We start from the raw sequence: 18819 nt of genomic DNA, 5'->3' as shown, positions 1-18819 counted from the left end.
CACCCATTTTATCTTCAATAAACCTTTTGTCGTTGCATTTGATTGTGTTTTGTCTTTGATTGGTATCACTGTCATTGATAAGGGCAGGGGTTTAGTAGTTCAACTACATGTCAATCAATCGCTGGTTAACTTTCAAACTCCGAAGGGAGACAACCGAGGCAAAGACGTAAGCAGGAGGGCAACTGTGACCTTCAGAAATGTGCAAAGATGTGAACAGTTTGTAACAATGTAACAACGCTAATGCAATCAGTTATCTCCACATTTTCTGGAGAATAACATGCATTCTCGCTCAGGGCCTCTAGATGGAGTAGCAAGCACAATTCTGAGGGTTCCCCTCATAATGCTTTTATCAGCTGTTGGATATGGGGATATTCCCATATTAGGAATTCCTGTGGGAGATTTATACCATGAAATCCTGCAGCGCCCGCAAGGTCCCCCTGCTCAAGAAAGCACATATACAGGCCCGTCTGAAGTTTGCCAATGAACATCTATATTATTCAGAGAAGAACTGGGTGAAAGTGTTGTGGTCAGATGAGACCAAAATCAAGCTCTTTGGCATCAACTCAACTTGCCGTGTTTGGAGGAGGAGGAATGCTGCCTACGACCCCAAGAACACCATCCCCACCGTCAAACATGGAGGTGGAAACATTATGCTTTGGGGATGTTTTTCTGCTAAGGGGACAGGACAACTTCACTGCATCAAAGGGACGATGGACGGGGCCATGTACCGTCAAATCTTGAGTGAGAACCTCCTTCCCTCAGCCAGGGCATTGAAAATGGGTCGTGGATGGGTATTCCAGCATGACAATGACCCAAAATACACAGCCAAGGCAACAAAGGAGTGGCTCAAGAAGAAGCACATTAGGGTCCTGGAGTGGCCTAGCCAGTCTCCAGACCTGAATCCCATAGAAAATCTGTGGAGGGAGCTGAAGGTTCGAGTTGCCAAACGTCAGCCTCGAAACCTTAATAACTTGGAGAAGATCTGCAAAGAGGAGTGGGACAAAATCCCTCCTGAGATGTGTGCAAACCTTGTGGCCAACTACAAGAAACGTCTGACCTCTGTGATTGCCAACAAGGGTTTTGCCACCAAGTACTAAGTCATATTTTGCAGAGGGGTCAAATACTTATTTCCCTCATTGAAATGCAAATCAATTTATACAATTTTTGACATGCGTTTTTCTGGATTTTTTTGTTGTTGTTCTGTCTCTCACTGTTCAAATAAACCTACCATTAAAATTATAGACTGGTCATGTCTTTGTCAGTGGGCAAACGTACAAAATCAGCAGGGGATCAAATACTTTTTTCCCTCACTGTACATGCACAACATATTACCTATATGTCTACATCTCAATGATGGCTCAGTTGATAGAGAAAAAAATATATATACAGTTGAAGTCGGAAGTTTACATCTTAGCCAAATACATTTAAACTCAGTTTTTCACAGTTCCTGACACTTAGTCCTATTAAAAATTCCCTGTTTGAGGTCAGTTAAGATCACCACTTTATTTTAAGAATGTGACATTTCAGAATAATAGTAGAGTGATTTATTTCAGCTTTTATTTATTTCATCACATTCCCAGTGAGTCAGAAGTTTACATACACTCAATTAGTATTTGGTAGCATTGCCTTTAAATTGTTTAACTTGGGTCAAACGTTTCGGGTAGCCTTCCACAAGCTTCCCACAATAAGTTGGGTGAATTTTGGCGCATTCCTCCTGACGGAGCTGGTGTAACTGAGTCAGGTTTGTAGGCCTCCTTGCTCGCACACGCTTTTTCAGTTCTGTCCACATGTTCTGTAGGATTGAGGTCAGGGCTTTGCGATGGCCACTCCAATACCTTGACTTTGTTCTCCTTAAGCCATTTTGCCACAACATTTTGCCACAAATGGAAGTTTGTCCATGTGGAAGACCCATTTGCGACCAGGCCTTGAAGCTCCAGTTGACGCAAATGATGTCAATTAGCCTATCAGAAGCTTGTAAAGCCATGACATAATTTTCTGGAATTTTCCAAGCTGTTTAAAGGCACAGTCAACTTAGTGTATGTAAACTTCTGATCCACTGGAATTGTGATACAGTGAATTATAAGTGAAATAATCTGTCCGTAAACAATTGTTGGAAAAATGACTTGTGTCATGCACAAAGTAGATGTCCTAACCTACTTGCCAAAACTATAGTTTGTTAAGAAGAAATTTGTGGAGTGGTTGAAAAACAAGTTTTAATGACTCCAACCTAAGTGTATGTAAACTTCAGACTTCAACTGTATATATATATATCCATCCATGCATGCAGGCCAGTGCATGTTAGCGTGAGAGAAGTTTGAAGATCAAGAGACTGAATATGGTTAGCGACTTTTCTTACGTAGTTCTTACAGTTTTTGCTTCCTTCTTCCAGGCTAGCTCCAGTACCCCAGCCAGCACCCCAACACAACCCCCAGCAGCAACCCCATCCTCAGGCTCTACCCAGGGAGACCTGGACCTGTTCAGTGAGACTGGTGGTGGAGTTGGCATTAAGGGGGAGGACACCGGGGCCAAGAAACACCTCTCCAAGGACTCCATCCTGTCCCTGTATGGGAACACCAGTATGCCTCAGATGCCCCAGCACCAGCAGGCCCCGCCTGGTAAGGAGAAATACAGACAAGCGTACACATGCACATACTGTACACTCATGCAGGGCTCTACACTGACCTTTTTTTACAAGGAGCACATGTGCGCCTATGTTGAAAAATGTAGGAGCACACAAAGACATTTAGGAGCACAATGACAAATATGAGGTTAACAAGCCGTTTTCTTTATAGTAATGAATCTGTGCTCAGTGTATTCTCCATGGCACTCAGGGGGCTTCGGTACAGTGAAGTAATCATTACAACAATTATCATCTGGGGGAATTTTTTTTTAAATCCAGGCGCACTTGTGCTCCTAAATTAATATTCCAGGTCGCACAGCAAATATTTAGGCCTTGCCAGTAAAATGTCGCCCTGTATCATCATTTTGGGCATGTGCACGCAAACACAAGTGCATGCACACACACACACTCACACACACACACCAACCAATAACACAGAGGTTGGAAATGGTCCCCAACTGGCTCTGGGCTATATAGTGTAAATACCAAACACTTCTAAAGTAGCAAGTCACCAACCAAGTTGTTCAGTCACTTTCCCACTCTCTCAGTTTATCTGTGGCAAGCCGTCATAAAGGTTAACAGAACGTTTTATTTTGAAAGAAAGACAAACTGTGCAACCCTGTTCTCAGTATTTCTCCTCTCTTTCTCCACTCCAGCTGGTATATACATGAACCCCGCCCAGATGCAACTTCCAGTAGGCATCCCCCAGCAGCAGGACCCCACTGGCTACCAGGCCTTTCCTGGCATGGGCACGGGCATGCCCCCCACCACCGTCATGGGTGCCATGATGGCTCAGAGCGGAGCCGCCATGATGGGACCCAACACAGGCATGATGGTTGGCATGATGATGCCCAACGGTTTCATGGGACAAGCGCCTGCGGCCGGGATGGTTGGCATGGCTCCGAGGATGATGGGGGTACCCCAGGGGGGGATGCCCGCGGGTATGGTGCCCGCTCAGGGCATGCAGGGGATGTATGCCGTCCAGCCTGGGCAGCAGGGCCAGTGGAACATGGGACAGGTATGGTAGTTATTTAGTTGTCTCGTTCTTTGGCATATTGGGGTTTTTCCCCTAGGAGTAAGCTTTGCATTTGAAGTATAAGATGGTTTAATGAGAATACAATATCAGTATCTTTGGGAGTTAACTTAATTAGGTAATGTTACCATATTGCCATAACTATCCAATTTTCTGAGATCGATATAGATGCATTGGGGTAAGGGGTTTGATTTTGTATTAGGCAATATTGTGTTTCCCTGACCCTGACACCTTTACCTTACTACTCGTCTCTCTCTTTCTTCCCCAGATGAACCAGCAGATGTCAGGGATGAGTCTGAACTGTGCCGGGGGGGGGCATGGCCTTCGGTCAGCCTGCCTCCACCATGGGAGGCTGGGCCGCTTCACCCTCCGGTCAGACACTCAGCACACAGCTCTGGAAGTGACCCACCTGGAGGTCAAAGATCAGGGATTGGGGGTCAGGGCAGCGGAAGAGGGGGTCTCAACCAGGGGGTCCGAAATTCAACATCCAACCCCCCCAGCAACCTTACTATGAACTGATGCCCATTCTCCAACTGTTACTGACCACTCTCCAACATCCAGCTTATCTGTCTCTGTTCGCATACTGAAGAGATGCATCCTTTCTTCAGGTAAAAACAGATCCATTGGTGATGGGACAGGTGAAAGCAAAGTGACGGTCTTATTACTCTGACCGGCCCAACCAAATCAGATCAGTGATTACTTCAAGGAAGGAAGCATTTCTGAAGTATTCAAACGGGGCACATCTCTCCCTCTCTTTGTCTCTTTCTGTCTATCTATCCCTCTGTCTTTCAGTCTCTCTTTTGTGAGTGAATTGGGCGTCATCATACATACACCATCATACGCAGGATGGCAGTCTGTGCCTGTTATGTGTTAGAAATCATAACTCTTTTAATTTTCCTTTTTTGGAGAAAAAAAAATTAGCCCTGTAACACAACAATGACAACATATCGAAAAAGCTGCAGGACCAGTTACACAAGCTTTTATTGTATCATTATTATAAAAAAATATTATAGAGAATTAAAGAATAGTATTTAAACTTTGGGAGAAGACATGGCTATCATTTCTGTGTATACTGCTCTCCTATGTACAGCTCTGTATAACCTTCTTTTAAAGTACCTGTGGTTCCCCTACAAAATAAAGTATGATAAACTGTGTCTGATGTGTGTTCTAGATTCTAGACTTCTGGGTTCTAGATTTTGCCATTAACAACATTCAAAGTCAATTCTACCAGAACACCTAAGAAGGTAAAGAAGTTTGCATTTAAAACATGTCTACTCCATGTATCTCTTTTTTCCAGGGGTAGGCTACAGACATGCAAATGTCAGGGTGGTATCATTCTTTAACCATCCTTTGCAGAGCTGGCAAGTTAAATACACCACATTTACAGTATTACATAAGAGGGAAAATAGTCACGGGGAGACAAGAGCTCCCTGTAAGTAGGCTAAATATTTGAAAGAATTCTGTTGATGGTGCAATATGGTAAAAAACATTTAAGAATAATTTTCTGAAAAATAACTGAATGAAGAAGAACTGAACTGGAGAGTTTGGTAGAAAAAACGAATTCCCAGTTGAGGAAAAGCGCGGGACATGATTTTAGCATGGTCCCTTTTGAGTGCATAAACAGTGAGGGTGTTGACCCTAGTTTACTCGATATTCTACAATCAATTACAATATTCAGAGGACGACATATTCTTAACATGTTGGTATTGGCCAGCGTGTGACTCTCATGTGCTACACCTTCGGTTGTTGATGATCCACTTGAGGAGGAGAATACAGCGAAGGTGCCCGATTAAGAGCTCCGGGCCCGTCTATCCGACTGACGCTTCTCCCTCCCTGTACCATCGACGCTCCCTCCGCTGCTACTACCTTTCTGAACTGCCTCAACACCGTCAGCTGTGGAAACCATCCCCCAAGTCAAAACCAGCCAATGTCAGAATCCTACATTAGTTTTGTTTTTAAAGCGTATTTGAAATTCTCTTTAATGAAAAGTGCTATATAAAAAAAATGTAGTATTATTAAACAGAGATAGAATTCCTGGTCACACTTTATTTGGATAGTCCCGTATAAATATTCGACAGATGGGCATACTTTCAACAAACGATCTGTTGATAAGCAACTGCTTGCCAAGGTTAGGGTTAGTTTAGAATAAGGGTAAGGGTTACGTTTAGGGCTAATGTTAAGGGTTAAGGCTTAGGGTTAGTGGATAGTTAGTTGAAATGCTGACAGTTATTGAACATCTACAAACCATCCACTTGGGACTATCCAAATAAAGTGTAACCGAATTCCATTCGAAACCCTGCGTAATGGCATTCTGGACATAAAGAATTCCATCTCTATGCGACAGAGAGGGTCACAATGCCGACGCTTCGTATGGAACTCCAGAACCAGAGAGTTATGTTCAGAACTCTCAAGAAATCTTCAGTTCTTGATCGACAAACGAGAGATACAGCATTATGGCAAGCTTTTCATTCATCCTCCCTGAAGACGGACATTGTTCTATTAAGGACAACGCAGTTAACTTAGGTAAGAATAATTTAATTATTTTAGTCTTAAAACTAAAATATTAATTGATTTAATTCTTAGTAGAAAGGAAATATCTTCAAACTTAGAATAAGATGGCTGTAAAGGCTTTTGTTGTTAGTTACCAAGCAATGTAACCATGCAAAATGAATATTTACAGCTGTAAATGGTTTTACTTAGGCCAAGTAAAATATGCAATGTCTCAATTATCTCTCCTTCCTCCCAAAGTGCGCACTTGTTCACTTCACTGAATTGAAAAGAAATGACTGGTATAAGAAATATGGTTGAAACTCCCACTAGCCTATGCCTCCACCAATCCAACGGTTTAAGATGTCTGGGAAGTAGAGAAGGAGTGCACACTTTAAGGAAATAGGAGATATTATTGGAACACACATTATTTGCCATGAGTGAAAAGGAAAATATCCCTCCCTTTCTTATAATGCTAAAAATCTGTTTTGTTGATCCTGTGCTGTCATGGCGTTTCTTTCAGGGTGGATTTCAATGGTGACCCAACTCAACACCCTTGAAGGTCCAGAGTCAGAGAGTCAGAACATCCGTCAGAGCTTTGCAGAGATACTTGGCGACAAGTACCACTACGCGAATGCCATCAACAGCTCTCTGCTCTGGACTGTTGGGTACACCCCCTACATTCCCCAGTTCTGAAAGGAAGAAGCTTCCCCTCTGTCGAGAGCTTCTTCCTGGATGAGTGGGAGCCACTGACACTCCAGCAGACTCCTCAGGTTCTGTCCACCAGTGTTTCCATCAAGGAAGACAACCTGAACCAGTCGTCTGCAGGCCTAGTATCTCAGGTTCTGTCCACCAGTGTTGCCAATATGGAGAATGACCTAATCCAGTCTGCTGCAGGCCTAGTGTCTCAGGTTCTGTCCACCAGTGTTTCCATTGTGGAGAATGACCTGATCCAGTCTGCTGCAGGCCTAGTGTCTCAGGTTCTGTCTACCAGTGTTTCCATTGTGGAGAATGACCTGATCCAGTCTGCTGCAGGCCTAGTGTCTCAGGTTCTGTCCACCAGTGTTTCCATTGTGGAGAATGACCTGATCCAGTCTGCTGCAGGCCTAGTGTCTCAGGTTCTGTCCACCAGTGTTTCCATTGCGGAGAATGACCTGATCCAGTCTGCTGCAGGCCTAGTGTCTCAGGTTCTGTCCACCAGTGTTTCCATTGTGGAGAATGACCTGATCCAGTCTGCTGCAGGCCTAGTATCTCAGGTTCTGTCTACCAGTGTTTCCATCGTGGAGAATGACCGGTTCCAGTCTGCTACAAATCTAGTGTCTCAGGATGAGGACTCCACCCTGAGAGCCTCCAACCAACCTGAGGTCCATGTGGCTGATGTGTCAACCAAGGGAAGTAGACTTACCATCACTATTTCTATGGCTTCAACCAAGAGTAGCCATGTTGCTTTACGTGAAGTTGATGCTAGTGCTACCAGCCTGGAGCAGTCTGCTGAGAAAATGTCTACCTCTACTACTGATGTCAACGACATCTCATCAACTGCTGCTGCCAAGAAGAAGAAGAGGTGGGGATTATTCTCATCTCTCTGGAGAGCTCTCAGGGGGAAGAACAAGAAGCCTGTAAGTAATAACTCATACTGTAATTCTCTTTTGTACTTAACATAATCATTTATCAACTATTTTGATGCTAATATCCAGTGATAATGGCTGTCTGTAAAATAGGTTTTCTATATTTTATACCTTTCGTTTTTCAGGCTAAAGTGGCTTCCAAGAAAGAGGATGAAATCAACAAGGATGAGAGCCGCCTCACCTGCCACCACAACACTATACAGGGAGATCACTGATGCAGGCACCAACAATGGTGTTTCTATTTTCTCTCACACTTTTTCTTCATCCCCAATCCCCTTCCCACACCCCACCCATTTTATCTTCAATAAACCTTTTGTCGTTGCATTTGATTGTGTTTTGTCTTTGATTGGTATCACTGTCATTGATAAGGGCAGGGGTTTAGTAGTTCAACTACATGTCAATCAATCGCTGGTTAACTTTCAAACTCCGAAGGGAGACAACCGAGGCAAAGACGTAAGCAGGAGGGCAACTGTGACCTTCAGAAATGTGCAAAGATGTGAACAGTTTGTAACAATGTAACAACGCTAATGCGATCAGTTATCTCCACATTTTCTGGAGAATAACATGCATTCTCGCTCAGGGCCTCTAGATGGAGTAGCAAGCACAATTCTGAGGGTTCCCCTCATAATGCTTTTATCAGCTGTTGGATATTGGGATATTCCCATATTAGGAATTCCTGTGGGAGATTTATACCATGAAATCCTGCAGCGCCCGCAAGGTCCCCCTGCTCAAGAAAGCACATATACAGGCCCGTCTGAAGTTTGCCAATGAACATCTGAATTATTCAGAGAAGAACTGGGTGAAAGTGTTGTGGTCAGATGAGACCAAAATCAAGCTCTTTGGCATCAACTCAACTTGCTGTGTTTGGAGGAGGAGGAATGCTGCCTATGACCCCAAGAACACCATCCCCACCGTCAAACATGGAGGTGGAAACATTATGCTTTGGGGGTGTTTTTTTGCTAAGGGGACAGGACAACTTCACTCCATCAAAGGGACGATGGACGGGGCCATGTACCGTCAAATCTTGAGTGAGAACCTCCTTCCCTCAGCCAGGGCATTGAAAATGGGTCGTGGATGGGTATTCCAGCATGACAATGACCCAAAATACACAGCCAAGGCAACAAAGGAGTGGCTCAAGAAGAAGCACATTGAGGTCCTGGAGTGGCCTAGCCAGTCTCCAGACCTTAATCCCATAGAAAATCTGTGGAGGGAGCTGAAGGTTCGAGTTGCCAAACGTCAGCCTCGAAACCTTAATAACTTGGAGAAGATCTGCAAAGAGGAGTGGGACAAAATCCCTCCTGAGGTGTGTGCAAACCTTGTGGCCAACTACAAGAAACGTCTGACCTCTGTGATTGCCAACAAGGGTTTTGCCACCAAGTACTAAGTCATGTTTTGCAGAGGGGTCAAATACTTATTTCCCTCATTGAAATGCAAATCAATTTATACCATTTTTGACATGCGTTTTTCTGGATTTTTTTGTTGTTATTCTGTCTCTCACTGTTCAAATAAACCTACCATTAAAATTATAGACTGGTCATGTCTTTGTCAGTGGGCAAACGTACAAAATCAGCAGGGGATCAAATACTTTTTTCCCTCACTGTACATGCACAACATATTACCTATATGTCTACATCTCAATGATGGCTCAGTTGATAGAGCATGTCGCTTGCACCGCCAAGGTTGTGTGTTCGTTTCCCATGGAGGACCAGTGGAAGAAAAAAATATATATACAGTTGAAGTCGGAAGTTTACATCTTAGCCAAATACATTTAAACTCAGTTTTTCACAATTCCTGACATTTAATCCTATTAAAAATTCGCTGTTTTAGGTCAGTTAAGATCACCACTTTATTTTAAGAATGTGACATTTCAGAATAATAGTAGAGTGATTTATTTCAGCTTTTATTTATTTCATCACATTCCCAGTGGGTCAGAAGTTTACATACACTCAATTAGTATTTGGTAGCATTGCCTTTAAATTGTTTAACTTGGGTCAAACGTTTCGGGTAGCCTTCCACAAGCTTCCCACAATAAGTTGGGTGAATTTTTGCCCATTCCTCCTGACGGAGCTGGTGTAACTGAGTCAGGTTTGTAGGCCTCCTTGCTCGCACACGCTTTTTCAGTTCTGTCCACATGTTCTGTAGGATTGAGGTCAGGGCTTTGCGATGGCCACTCCAATAACTTGACTTTGTTCTCCTTAAGTCATTTTGCCACAACATTTTGCCACAAATGGAAGTTTGTCCATTTGGAAGACCCATTTGCGACCAAGCTTTAACTTCCTGACTGATGTCTTGAGATATTGCTTCAAAATATCCACATCATTTTCCTTCCTCATGATGCCATCTATTTTGTGAAGCGCACCAGTCCCTCCTGCAGCAAAGCACCCCCACAGCATGATGCTGCCACCCCCGTGCTTCACGGTTGGGATGGTGTTTTTCAGCTTGCAAGCCACCCCATTTCTCCTCCAAACATAACGATGGTCATTATGGCCAAACAGTTCTATTTTTGTTTCATCAGACCAGAGGACATTTCTCTAAAAAGTATGATCTTTGTCCCCATGTGCAGTTGCAAACCGTAGTCTGGCTTTTATATGGTGGTTTTGGAGCGGTGGCATCTTCCTTGCTGAGCGGCCTTTCAGGTTATGTCGATATAGGACTTGTTTTACTGTGGATATAGATACTTTTGTACCTGTTTCCTCCAGCATCTTCACAAGGTCCTTTGCTGTTGTTCTGGGATTGATTTGCACTTTTCGCACCAAAGTATGTTCATCTTTAGGAGACAGAACGCGTCTCTTTCCTGAGCAGTATGACGGCTGCGTGGTCCCATGGTGTTTATACTTGCATACTATTGTTTGTACAGATGAACGTGGTACTTTCAGGCGTTTGGAAATTGCTCCCAAGGATGAACCAGACTTGTGGAGGTCTACAATTTTTTTCTGAGGTCTTGGCTGATTTTCTTTTGATTTTCCCATGATGTCAAGCAAAGAGGCACTGAGTTTGAAGGTAGGCCTTGAAATACATCCACAGGTACACCTCCAGTTGACGCAAATTATGTCAATTAGCCTATCAGAAGCTTCTAAAGCCATGACATAATTTTCTGGAATTTTCCAAGCTGTTTAAAGGCACAGTCAACTTAGTGTATGTAAACTTCTGACCCACTGGAATTGTGATACAGTGAATTATAAGTGAAATAATCTGTCCGTAAACAATTGTTGGAAAAATGACTTGTGTCATGCACAAAGTAGATGTCCTAACCTACTTGCCAAAACTATAGTTTGTTAAGAAGAAATTTGTGGAGTGGTTGAAAAACAAGTTTTAATGACTCCAACCTAAGTGTATGTAAACTTCACACTTCAACTGTATATATATATATATATCCATCCATGCATGCAGGCCAGTGCATGTTAGCGTGAGAGAAGTTTGAAGATCAAGAGACTGAATATGGTTAGCGACTTTTCTTACGTAGTTCTTACAGTTTTTGCTTCCTTCTTCCAGGCTAGCTCCAGTACCCCAGCCAGCACCCCAACACAATCCCCCAGCAGCAACCCCATCCTCAGGCTCTACCCAGGGAGACCTGGACCTGTTCAGTGAGACTGGTGGTGGAGTTGGCATTAAGGGGGAGGACACCGGGGCCAAGAAACACCTCTCCAAGGACTCCATCCTGTCCCTGTATGGGAACACCAGTATGCCTCAGATGCCCCAGCACCAGCAGGCCCCGCCTGGTAAGGAGAAATACAGACAAGCGTACACATGCACATACTGTACACTCATGCAGGGCTCTACACTGACCTTTTTTACAAGGAGCACATGTGCGCCTAAGTTGAAAAATGTAGGAGCACACAAAGACATTTAGGAGCACAATGACAAATATGAGGTTAACAAGCCGTTTTCTTTATAGTAATGAATCTGTGCTCAGTGTATTCTCCATGGCACTCAGGGGCTTCGGTACAGTGAAGTAATCATTACAACAATTATCATCTGGGGGAATTTTTAAAAAATCCAGGCGCATTTGTACTCCTAAATTAATATTCCAGGTCGCTCAGCAAAATATTTCAGTAAAATGGTCACCCTGTCATGCATCATTTTGGGCATGTGCAAGCAAACACAAGTGCATGCACACACACACACACACTCACCAACCAATAACACAGAGGTTGGAAATGGTCCCCAACTGGCTCTGGGCTATATAGTGTAAATACCAAACACTTCTAAAGTAGCAAGTCACCAACCAAGTTGTTCAGTCACTTTCCCACTCTCTCAGTTTATCTGTGGCAAGCCGTCATAAAGGTTAACAGAACGTTTTATTTTGAAAGAAAGACAAACTGTGCAACCCTGTTCTCAGTATTTCTCCTCTCTTTCTCCGCTCCAGCTGGTATATACATGAACCCCGCCCAGATGCAGTTTCCAGTAGGCATCCCCCAGCAGCAGGTCCCCACTGGCTACCAGGCCTTTCCTGGCATGGGCACGGGCATGCCCACCACCACCGTCATGGGTGCCATGATGGCTCAGAGCGGAGCCGCCATGATGGGACCCAACACAGGCATGATGGTTGGCATGACGATGCCCAACGGTTTCATGGGACAAGCGCCTGCGGCCGGGATGGTTGGCATGGCTCCGAGGATGATGGGGGTACCCCAGGGGGGGATGCCCGCGGGTATGGTGCCCGCTCAGGGCATGCAGGGGATGTATGCCGTCCAGCCTGGGCAGCAGGGCCAGTGGAACATGGGACAGGTATTGTCACGGTGCTGTGTATGGGTGTGGTGTAGAATCAGGCGCAGGCAGCAGAGGGTAAGTCCAACAAGACTTTACTGAGCACGAAAATTAATCCAAAACAGCCCGGAGGCAAAAAGACGCACACAGGCGTAAATACAAGCGCACACACAGGTGCGTAAATCTCTCCTCACACAACAAGGAGGAAGCTCAGGAAAAATAGCGTACCGACACGGGTAGCGCAACCACGACACGAACAATTACACACAACACAAACCTAACAACAAGGAAACTAAATAGGGTGCTAAATGAGACCTAACACAAAACAGGTGTGACTAACAGACAAAACCAAACAAACAAGAAACATCGAGCGGTGGCAGCTAGAACTCCGGAGACGACGACCGGCGAAACCTGCCCGAACAAGGAGGAGGAGCCGCCTCGGCCGAAACCGTGACAGTACCCCCCTTGACGCCGCGCCGCCTCCGCTCGCCTCGGGGACGACCAGGGGACGCGGAGCAGGGCGCGTAGGATGACCACGATGGAATTCGGTCATCAGGGACGGATCCAGAATGTCCCTCCTTAGCACCCAGCACCGCTCCTCCGGACCGCATTCCCTCCCACTCCACGAGATACTGGAGACCCCCCATCCGGCGTCTCGAATCCAGGATGGTCCGAACCGTGTACGCCGGAGCCCCCTCGATGTCCAACGGGGGCGGAGGAGTCTCCTCAATCTCAAAGTCCTGGAGTGGACCAGCTACCACCGGCCTGAGGAGAGACACATGGAACGAGGGGTTAATATTCTTGTAATCAATAGGTAGTTCTAACCTGTAACTCACCTCGTTCAATCTCCTCAGGACTTTAAAAGGCCCCACAAACCGCCGACCCAGCTTCCGGCAGGGCAGGCGGAGGGGCAGGTTTCTGGTTGAGAGCCAGACTCGATCTCCAGGTGCGTACACTGGCCCCTCACTGCGGTGTAGGTCGGCGCTCGTCTTCTGTCGACGTATGGCACGCTGCAGATGGACGTGTGCAGCGTCCCACGTCTCCTCCGAGCGCCGCACCCACTCATCCACAGCGGGGGCCTCGATCTGGCTCTCATGCCATGGTGCCAGAACCGGCTGGTACCCTAATACACACTGAAAAGGGGTTAGTTGGGTGGAGGAGTGGCGGAGAGAGTTCTGTGCCATCTCGGCCCAGGGCACATATCTCGCCCACTCCTCCGGCCGGCCCTGACAATATGACCTCAGAAACCTACCCACATCCTGGTTGACTCGTTCAACCTGCCCATTACTCTCCGGGTGGTAACCCGAGGTAAGGCTCACCGAGACCCCCAAACGTTCCATAAATGCTCTCCAGACTCTGGAGGTAAACTGGGGGCCTCGATCGGACACTATATCCTCGGGCACCCCGTAATGCCGGAAGACGTGAGTAAATAGAGCCTCAGCGGTCTGTAGGGCCGTAGGAAGACCCGGCATGGGAAGGAGACGACAGGCCTTCGAGAACCGATCCACAACGACCAGGATGGTGGTATTCCCCTGTGAGGAGGGAAGATCGGTAACAAAATCCACCGAGAGGTGAGACCAGGGTCGTTGTGGAACGGGCAGGGGCTGTAATTTACCCCTGGGCAAGTGTCTGGGCGCCTTACACTGTGCACACACTGAGCAGGAGGAGACATAAACCCTCACATCCCTGGCTAACGTTGGCCACCAGTACTTCATACTAAGGCAGTGCACCGTCCGGCCAATACCCGGATGTCCAGAGGAGGGGGACGTGTGAGCCCAATAAATCAGCCGATCCCGGACCTCGAGCGGGACGTACACCCGACCCACCGGACACTGTGGAGGACTAGGCTCGGTGCGTAACGCCCGCTCGATCTCCGCATCGACCTCCCACACCACCGGTGCCACCAGACAAGACTCCGGTAGTATGGGAATGGACTCCACGCACCTCTCCTCCGTGTCATACCGACGGGACAGAGCATCTGCCTTCCCGTTCTGGGACCCAGGGATGTAAGTGATCTTGAACACAAACCGGGCGAAACATAGTCCATCGAGCCTGGCGAGGATTCAGTCTCCTAGCTGCCCGAATGTACTCCAGGTTACGATGGTCGGTCAGAATGAGGAAAGGGTGCTGAGCCCCCTCAAGCAAATGCCTCCACACCTTTAGGGCCTGTACTACGGCTAACAGCTCCCTGTCCCCTACGTCATAATTCCGCTCCGCCGGACTGAGCTTCTTAGAATAAAAAGCACAGGGGCGGAGCTTAGGTGGTATACCGGATCGTTGAGAAAGAACTGCCCCGATACCGGCCTCAGACGCGTCCACCTCAACTTGGAAGGGTAAAGTGGGATCCGGGTGCGCCAACACCGGGGCCGAGGTAAACAGGTCCTTCAGTCTCCCAAAGGCCCTGTCCGCCTCCGCTGACCACTGCAAGCGCACCGGACCCCCCTTCAGAAGAGACGTTATGGGAGCTGCCACCTGTCCAAAACCCCGGATAAACCTCCGGTAGTAATTCGCAAAACCCAAGAACCGCTGCACCTCTTTAACCGTAGTTGGGGTTTGCCAATTACGCACGGCGGACACTCGGTCCACCTCCATTCTCACCCCTGACGCAGACAACTGGTAACCCAAAAAGGAAACTGACTCCTGGAAGAACAGACATTTCTCAGCTTTGACATACAGGTCATGCTCCAACAGTCTCCTCAATACCCTGCGCACCAGGGCTACATGCTCGGCCCGAGTAGCACTGTACACAAGAATATCATCTATGTACACCACTACTCCCTGCGCCTGCATGTCCCGGAAAAGTTCGTCTACAAACGATTGGAAGACTGATGGAGCATTCATTAACCCATATGGCATGACGAGATACTCGTAATGGCCGGATGTAGTACTAAATGCTGTCTTCCACTCATCGCCCTCCCTAATGCGCACCAAGTTATATGCGCTCCTGAGATCCAATTTTGTGAAGAACCTTGCCCCGTGTAAGGACTCCGTCATGGTCCCAATCAGAGGAAGTGGATAGCTGTACTTCACCGTCACCTGATTGAGACCGCGGTAATCAATACACGGACGCAAACCTCCATCCTTTTTCTTCACAAAAAGAAGCTCGAGGACGCGGGAGAAGTGGAGGCCCGTATGTATCCCTGTCTCAGAGACTCGGCAATGTAAGTCTCCATTGCCCTTTTCTCCTCCTGTGACAAAGGATACACATGGCTCCGCGGAAGCGCTGCTCCTGTCTGGAGGTCTATCGCACAATCCCCTTGTCTATGAGGTGGCAACTGTGCCGCTCTGGTCTTACTGAACACGAGCGCCAAATCCTCATACTCAGGAGGAATGTGCAGTGCTGGCATCTGGTTCGGACTCTCCACCGAGGTCGCCCCTACGGAAACACCCAGACATAACCCCTCACACTGAGCAGACCACCCTTTAAGAGCTTTCTCTCGCCACGAAATAGTAGGATCATGGGTCATCAACCAGGGAAGCCCCAGTACCACCGGATACGCAGGAGAGTCGATAAGATAGAGTTGAATCGTCTCCTCATGACCCCCCTGCGTCATCATCCTAAGTGGCGCTGTGACCTCCCCAATCAACCCAGATCCTAACGGACGACTATCTAGGGCATGTACAGGAAAGGGTTTTTCGACTGGAAGGAGGGGAATCCCTAACTTAACACAGAATTCCCAGCTGCGCCTGAATGCTGGGACCGAGGTGCAACCTGTGGGAAACAAACAGGTAAGGTAATGTGAACGACAGAAAGCTCTGGGTAAGTAGGGCGCCTACTCACCTGGGTGGACTCCCCACTGTATGACCTGCTCTCTCCCTCACCAGGGGACCCTCCCCAGCACCTAGCCGCGGTGTGCCCTCCGCGCCCACACTTGGTGCAGTAGACTGCCCCCCTCGGGCTCCTACCTCTTCTCCCTCTAGCGCCAGCACCTCCAAGCTCCATCGGACACTGCTCGGAGGCGCTGGAGGGTGGAATGGGGGGCCCCCACCTGGGACGTCCGCGGGTCGCCAGCAGGTTGTCCAGTCGAATGGCCATGTCCACCAGCTGGTCAAATGTTAGTGTAGTGTCCCTGCAGGCTAACTCCCTGCGGACGTCCTCCCGAAGGCTACATCTGAAGTGGTCTATGAGGGCCCTCTCATTCCACCCCGCATCAGCCGCTAGAGTCCGGAACTCCAGCGCAAAAGCCTGAGCGCTCCTCATCCCCTGTCGGAGGTGGAATAGACGTTCCCCCGCCGTTCTCCCCTCTGGTGGATGGTCGAAGACCGCACGGAAGCGACGGGAGAACTCCGCATAGGTGACTGTGGCGGCGTCTATTCCCCTCCACTCGGCGTTGGCCCACTCCAACGCCTTGCCGGTGAGACAGGAGATGAGGGCGGAAACGCTCTCGTATCCCGAGGGCGCCGGGTGTATGGTGGCAATGTAGAGCTCCACTTGTAGGAGGAACCCCTGACACCCGGCAGCGGTGCCGTCGTACGCCCTCGGGAGCGAGAGCCGAATCCCACTGGGTTCCGGTCGATGGACGGGCTGGTTGTCCGGTGGTGAAGGTGATGGTGCGATAGGTGGGGCTATGGGAACCCCGCTGGTCTCCCATCGACGAAGGGTGTCCATGACGCCCTCCAAGGCGTGCCCGATACGGTTGATCCGGTGCTCGTGTCCAAGGAGACGCTCCTCCATGGGGTCGACGGGTGCTCCTGCTGATTCCATTCTATGGTGTGTAATTCTGTCACGGTGCTGTGTATGGGTGTGGTGTAGAATCAGGCGCAGGCAGCAGAGGGTAAGTCCAACAAGACTTTACTGAGCACGAAAATTAATCCAAAACAGCCCGGAAGGCAAAAAAGACGCACACAGGCGTAAATACAAGCGCACACACAGGTGCGTAAATCTCTCCTCACACAACAAGGAGGAAGCTCAGGAAAAATAGCGTACCGACACGGGTAGCGCAACCACGACACGAACAATTACACACAACACAAACCTAACAACAAGGAAACTAAATAGGGTGCTAAATGAGACCTAACACAAAACAGGTGTGACTAACAGACAAAACCAAACAAACAAGAAACATCGAGCGGTGGCAGCTAGAACTCCGGAGACGACGACCGGCGAAACCTGCCCGAACAAGGAGGAGGAGCCGCCTCGGCCGAAACCGTGACAGGTATGGTAGTTATTTTGTTGTCTCGTTCTTTGGCATATTGGGGTTTTTCCCCTAGGAGTAAGCTTTGCATTTGAAGTATAAGATGGTTTAATGAGAATACAAGATCAGTATCTTTGGGAGTTAACTTACATTTACATTTACATTTTAGTCATTTAGCAGACGCTCTTATCCAGAGCGACTCACAAATTGGTGCATTCACCCTATAGCCAGTGGGATAACCACTTTACAAATTTTTTTTTGGGGGGTAGAAGGATTACTTTATCCTATCCCAGGTATTCCTTAAAGAGGTGGGGTTTCAAATGTCTCCGGAAGGTGGTGAGTGACTCCGCTGTCCTGGCGTCGTGAGGGAGCTTGTTCCACCATTGGGGTGCCAGAGCAGCGAACAGTTTTGACTGGGCTGAGCGGGAACTATGCTTCCGCAGAGGAAGGGGAGCCAGCAGGCCAGAGGTGGATGAACGCAATGCCCTCGTTTGGGTGTAGGGACTGATCAGAGCCCGAAGGTACAGAGGTGCCGTTCCCCTCACTGCTCCATAGGCAAGCACCATGGTCTTGTAACGGATGCGAGCTTCAACTGGAAGCCAGTGGAGTGTGCGGAGGAGGGGGGTGACGTGAGAGAACTTGGGAAGGTTGAACACCAGACAGGCTGCGGCATTCTGGATGAGTTGTAGGGGTTTAATGGCAGTTGTAGGGGTTTAATTAGGTAATGTTACCATATTGCCATAACTATCCAATTTTCTGAGATCGATATAGATGCATTGGGGTAAGGGGTTTGATTTTGTATTAGGCAATATTGTGTTTCCCTGACCCTGACACCTTTACCTTACTACTCGTCTCTCTCTTTCTTCCCCAGATGAACCAGCAGATGTCAGGGATGAGTCTGAACGGTGCCGGGGGGGGCATGGCCTTCGGTCAGCCTGCCTCCACCATGGGAGGCTGGGCCGCTTCACCCTCCGGTCAGACACTCAGCACACATCTCTGGAAGTGACCCACCTGGAGGTCAAAGATCAGGGATTGGGGTCAGGGCAGCGGAAGAGGGGGTCTCAACCAGGGCCGAAATTCAACATCCAACCCCCAGCAACCTTACTATGAACTGATGCCCGTTCTCCAACTGTTACTGACCACTCTCCAACATCAAGCTTATCTGTCTCTGTTCGCATACTGAAGAGATGCATCCTTTCTTCAGGTAAG

General features: G+C 47.9%; 1 protein-coding gene across 1 annotated transcript; it reads left to right on the top strand.

The window, feature by feature from the left end:
- Window positions 1–11148: 11148 nt before the first annotated feature.
- LOC121532523 (stromal membrane-associated protein 1-like) lies at window positions 11149–18618 on the top strand. Its single transcript, XM_045205732.1, has 4 exons — window positions 11149–11174; window positions 11261–11487; window positions 12135–12496; window positions 18482–18618. Exons 1-4 carry the CDS (start codon window positions 11149–11151, stop codon window positions 18614–18616), a joined length of 750 nt encoding a protein of 249 aa, XP_045061667.1. The 3' UTR covers window positions 18617–18618.
- The last annotated feature ends 201 nt before the right edge of the window (window positions 18619–18819 follow it).

Source organism: Coregonus clupeaformis, chromosome 20, assembly GCF_020615455.1.
Source record: "Coregonus clupeaformis isolate EN_2021a chromosome 20, ASM2061545v1, whole genome shotgun sequence".
In the NCBI taxonomy this organism is placed as follows: Eukaryota; Metazoa; Chordata; class Actinopteri; order Salmoniformes; family Salmonidae; genus Coregonus; species Coregonus clupeaformis.
Note: the sequence above shows the minus strand (reverse complement) of the source record. Positions and strands in the feature narration are given on the sequence as shown.